Source organism: Lupinus angustifolius, chromosome LG02 (assembly GCF_001865875.1).
Source record: "Lupinus angustifolius cultivar Tanjil chromosome LG02, LupAngTanjil_v1.0, whole genome shotgun sequence".
Lineage (NCBI taxonomy): Eukaryota > Viridiplantae > Streptophyta > Magnoliopsida > Fabales > Fabaceae > Lupinus > Lupinus angustifolius.
The window spans coordinates 20,740,917-20,746,079 of NC_032010.1; the positions used below are offsets into that span (position 1 = coordinate 20,740,917).

The 5,163-nt window shown below is 31.3% G+C and overlaps 1 protein-coding gene across 2 annotated transcripts; it reads left to right on the forward strand.

The window, feature by feature from the left end:
• Positions 3,248 to 4,863, forward strand: LOC109338652. Of its 2 annotated transcripts, none has more exons than XM_019575933.1 (2): positions 3,248 to 3,784; positions 4,568 to 4,863. In XM_019575933.1, the coding sequence occupies exons 1-2, from the start codon at positions 3,298 to 3,300 to the stop codon at positions 4,618 to 4,620; spliced, it is 540 nt and encodes a 179-aa protein (XP_019431478.1). In that variant the 5' UTR covers positions 3,248 to 3,297; the 3' UTR covers positions 4,621 to 4,863. The 2 variants fall into 2 exon arrangements, with proteins under 2 accessions (XP_019431478.1, XP_019431487.1); XM_019575942.1 differs by having other exon boundaries at positions 3,249 to 3,781.

Genomic DNA, 5,163 nt, shown 5'->3' on the forward strand with positions numbered 1-5,163 from the left:
AGATTCGGCTCCGACAGCGGTCCGAAACCGACTGTCTCCGAAAATCATGAAAATTTGCCACCAAGTTGGAAATATAATTACAAGACTAAAACTCAACTAGAGTTTCGTCTAATTCTTTACCGAAAATTCTCAGAAATTCATTTTCGAAAATACAATTAATAAAAATATTAATAAAACATATATTTTCAAGGTAGTAAAATTCGCGGTGTTACACATAATATATTATATTTTGTTTAACTTAATTACACTTATCACCTATTTTTTAATAAAATCACATTTATTTCTAATACAAAGGTAGTTAGTGTAATATATGTACAAAAATTAGAGTTTTTTTGTATGTGTAAAAAATGGATATGTAATTTGTGTAATTTCACTAAAACTAATGGGGTATCATTATAATTTACTTAATTTTTTAATCTAACAACTAATAAATATTTCTTTTCAAAGTGAACTAACATGAATTTTCCATATTAGCATTGACTTTTTTATACTACTAAGGTATCTCCACAAATTTTGGATAAAAAACTAATTCCTTTCACGTTCTTAACAATCTCTCCTAACAAGTATCATTTTTAAGAATTGAAGTCTTTATATTTTGGTTTTTTTTTTTGAAGATCCTTACACTATCAAATTAACATTTGAGTTTTTTTTTTACTTATTTCAACCTGCAATTGAAGACAAATTTTTTAAATAAATTAGGATGTATTTTTTGACACACATTACAAAAATCAATCATATCCACAAATATATAAAATAAAATTGCGAAAATGAATTCAAAAGAGAGCTATGATAAAAGTGACTATGCACCATTCCACGCTCGAGGGACCTGCGCGTCCCACACGTGGGGCAATTGTCACCGGCAACCTGAAATCTCAGCTCTGAATGTGCATAACGGTTTTATAAAAGTAAGAATCAGAAATATAAAGATATTTCGAAGTTGGCCAATAGATATGTTGGTCCACTTGTTTCAAATCATGGAACATAAGGCAGCTACTTCACTCCCCTATGAGGTAACGTAATGATTGTGGCTTCAAACTTTGGTATGCTACTATCAAATATCAATGTGTGACACTCGATTCTTTAATATAGAAATAGAGATTTATATTGAAAAATATAACTTCAACATTTTATTTATTAAATATATTATTTTTAATCAAAAAGAAAATATTTATCGTTTTTGTAAGTAATGCGTTATGGCATTAGGTTTTCTTTTATTATCCTATTAGCACATTAGTTAATTGCTCATCATGAAATCACAATTTAAATATAGAAACAGTCTTTTTATTTATACGGGTAAGATATCATTTGGTTTTAATTTGTGTCAATAATATATCAATACTACAACTAATCATGTCAACTATTAATATAAGTATGTAACACATAATCACATATTAGTCATAATTGATATTGCGAAAGCACAAAAATTTGGAATCTCACTATCTAGGTTGGAATGTAATTCTCATATATATTGGCTAATGTAGCATACTTTCTGTAGAGTTGTAGAGGCATTCTAAAGGGTTTAAAAATGGCTCAAGATATAGGACATCCAAAAGTGAAATTTGTAAAGATATTCTATAAGTGTATTTTGTGACTTTTTTTCGGTTTCTTTTTTTACGTTCAAAACTCATTTCATGAGGCTTCCATACGCCTTAGTCTTTCCATCTCATAGTTTAACGTTGTTTGGGCTTTGCACTTGTACCAAGAAAACATAGTTTTCTTATTATTTTTACAAAAAGATTGTTATTTTATCTTGCACAACAATTAAATTGGTGATATATAAAAGAATTAACTGCAATCATTGCCTTACTGGGAAAATCTTACAGCTGACATTGTCAATTAAATTAGTGGATGATATTATTGACAAGGTGACAAAAGTAAATAAATGTTTTGGATTGTTAATAATCACACCCCGAATAACATCATCCTACTCATAATATATTTTTATGAGTATTCTTAGATGTATTTTAGTGGTACTTACGAAACGAGTTTTTTTTTATATCCCTATAAAAGGATAGCTAGCACAGTAAAATCTGACCCAAAGCTATGAATGTTCTAAATGACCGTTTCACCCTCAATCAGCAACATAATTCACAGGATGGTAGTTTTGTTAGTTGTGACCTCCGTTCCTACGCTGACTGACTCATTTGCAAATGCAGTCGTTACTCTCCCTAGCTCCGCTGTAATATTTTTCTTGATTTTGGTGAATTGACCTACATACCCTCTCCCTATCTAATATCTAACCATGTTTTAATTTTATCAATGATTATGTATTGCTTTTAATGTTCGTCTTGATTATGCTGTCTTAATGCACCTACTTTGGCTTTGGTGATCGATAATATCCTGTCAATTTCCATGATGCAACCTGACTAATTAAACATGAGTGACAGTTAAGCAGATTGGGCCACTTTATGCACATAAATTATTATACATTATTGTTTTTTTTGGTATTTTGTGTGCATCACTATAATATGAAATACAACTACATTTCATAGTCATATGCATGCCATATTCATTGACCTAAAAATATGTTTCTTATGTATTTTATTATAAATCTTTTCCTTCTATTCTCATTCAAATGTAAAATAAAACTGTTAAAACAATCAATTTTTAGACTTTTCGGCACCCTCCATTTATTTGAAAATGCGGAATTCTTCTATTACAATATTCAAAATGGAATGCCCTTGGCAATATTATACAGTAAGTGTATTATTTTGCTTTTACTTTGGAGGAAGGTTAAGGGAATAATTCAGTTGAAGCAATCTGTAATTATTTTAGTATTGTACTAACAGTGCTTGGAGCTTACAAGATAAGTGACAACATACATCAAGCAAAGAACCAACAACTGCATTTATTAGCATATAAACAAATCAATGTAAGATAGTATGATTAGATTTTTTTGGTACTACTAAGGATATTTCCTATCTTATGAGTAAAACATTAATTTCTTTCGGGGTGCGTGGATGTATCTTCTAATAAATATCACTCACAAGAATCAAACTTTTGACATTTTGATCATCCTACTATCTAATGGAGTTTTACACGACTAGACTAACAAATTCGATGTATACAATTGAGATAGATTTAGTAGAGTAGTAATATACCATGGTACAAAAATATGGTTGCAACTTGCAAATTAAACCTCAAACAAGCAAACAAAATGACCCACACAAACAAAACCAAAGTCACACCAACCAAGGGCAACATCGTCATTCCACAAATTCATCACCTTTTCTTAACACAGTCTTTCACTTTTCCACTCTCACTTAAAAGAAAACTCCTCTTAACTTCAAACACCTAATGTTTCTTTCTCTTTTTGGCCTAAGCAAAAACAGCATGGCATTCCTTAAACTCTTCACAATCTCCCTCTCTCTCCTCCTCCTAATCTCTCCCTCACTTTCTCTCTCTTCCTCCTCCTCCTCTTCTTCTTCTTCCATTCATAACCTTCTTCGTTCAAAAGGGTTACCAGCTGGACTATTACCAGAAGAGGTAAATTCATATACTTTCTCAGAAGATGGTCACTTAGAAGTGTTCTTAGATGCACCTTGCTTGACCAAGTACGAGAATAGGGTTTTCTTTGAGCGTGTGGTCACTGCTAACCTCACCTATGGTAGCCTCATAGGTGTGAAGGGTCTTCAACAAGAAGAGCTTTTTGTATGGCTACCTGTTAAGGATATCATAGTTGATGATCCTTCATCAGGGTTGATACTCTTTGACATTGGCATTGCTTACAAACAGCTTTCTCTTTCTCTCTTTGAAGATCCACCTCATTGCAAGCCACAAGGTAAATTTGACCCACCTTTTTATTTTCTCTTTAACAATATGATTTTAAGAGAGATCTGCTACTACCCTTTTGAAATTAAACCCACAATCTTGTGTAACAATTGATACAGTTGAATTTTTTATCTGTACTCTCTACAATTTGTTGTTTGTTATAGTCTTTCTGTTTCTACTATCTTCTGCTTGAGATAGGATTCTCTAAGTACTAATAGATGAGTCCATAAAAAGACAACATAGAAAATATATATAGAATAATATTACATTTTTATCCTTCAATACAAAACCAATAACTTCCTTAATAACCATTATATCTTGGTGGCATTTTGTATTAACTATATGGTGTGTGTTATTTGGTATGCACACACAAGAGAGAGCTATTTTTTCTCCTAGATATCTTAATGACTATTGTTGTTTCAGAAACTGAATACTTGCGGTGATTAATTTTGTTGCTTCTAATATTTGCTCCCTTAGTATTTCTCTTTCTCCTCTACGCATCTCAAGTCCACATCCTACTTAAAACAAAACATAAATACGGACATCCTCACTCAACTTTAGTATTTTGCAAACTACAGACAATAACAAATTTGAGAGAAACTTTGCTGAGGGTTATACAGCATCATTGTATTGTTTTCATGCAAGTCCGAGGAGGGGCATTTTACCAGTTTTGTTGTTTCTTACTTGTTTTTTTTGTCACTATTTTTTTTTACTTTGCTTGTATTACAAAAGACAACAATTTTATATGTTATTTTTCATGGCTTGAGGCCTAACTTGTGTAGTTGTTTGTGTGCAGATGGGTTGAGAAATCATGTGAGGAAGGAAAAAGGATTCAAGGCCCAGAGATAGAGAAAAAAGATTCCACCTTGTTTTTCAGCCGCTTCAGTTATTGTCTTTTACTTATGTCTTGTTTATATCAATTTTAACCTTTGTAACAACTATAGTCATAATATGTGTAGGTGTTTGTAGCGTAGAGGTTGAGGTTGGTTAGGAGGTTGAGAAGCATGTAAAGATGTGTGGGAGAGAAAGAGAAACAACAAGCTATGGAATATGAAGATGTCTTAATCAATTTTACAAATTCTAATCTTCTAACTATATATTGCTTATTCTCTACTTATTCTCGATATGTTTAAGGATAGAAAGATATATTAATAGTACCAAAGTAAAGGATTAAATCTAGATTATGTTCTGAGCAATGAGTATGAAACTTGACTAATAAGAAAATGAGAGAGAGGAGTTATTCGGAATATGTTAATTGTCCCTTCACTTTCCCTTTCTAGCACTTTGAAATTACAACTAGATTTTTTTGTTAGTTACTTTTTGTTTAGGGAATACTATTAATAGATTGGACGAATTGATTAGGATCCCTATCATAATATTGTTTTTAGATTT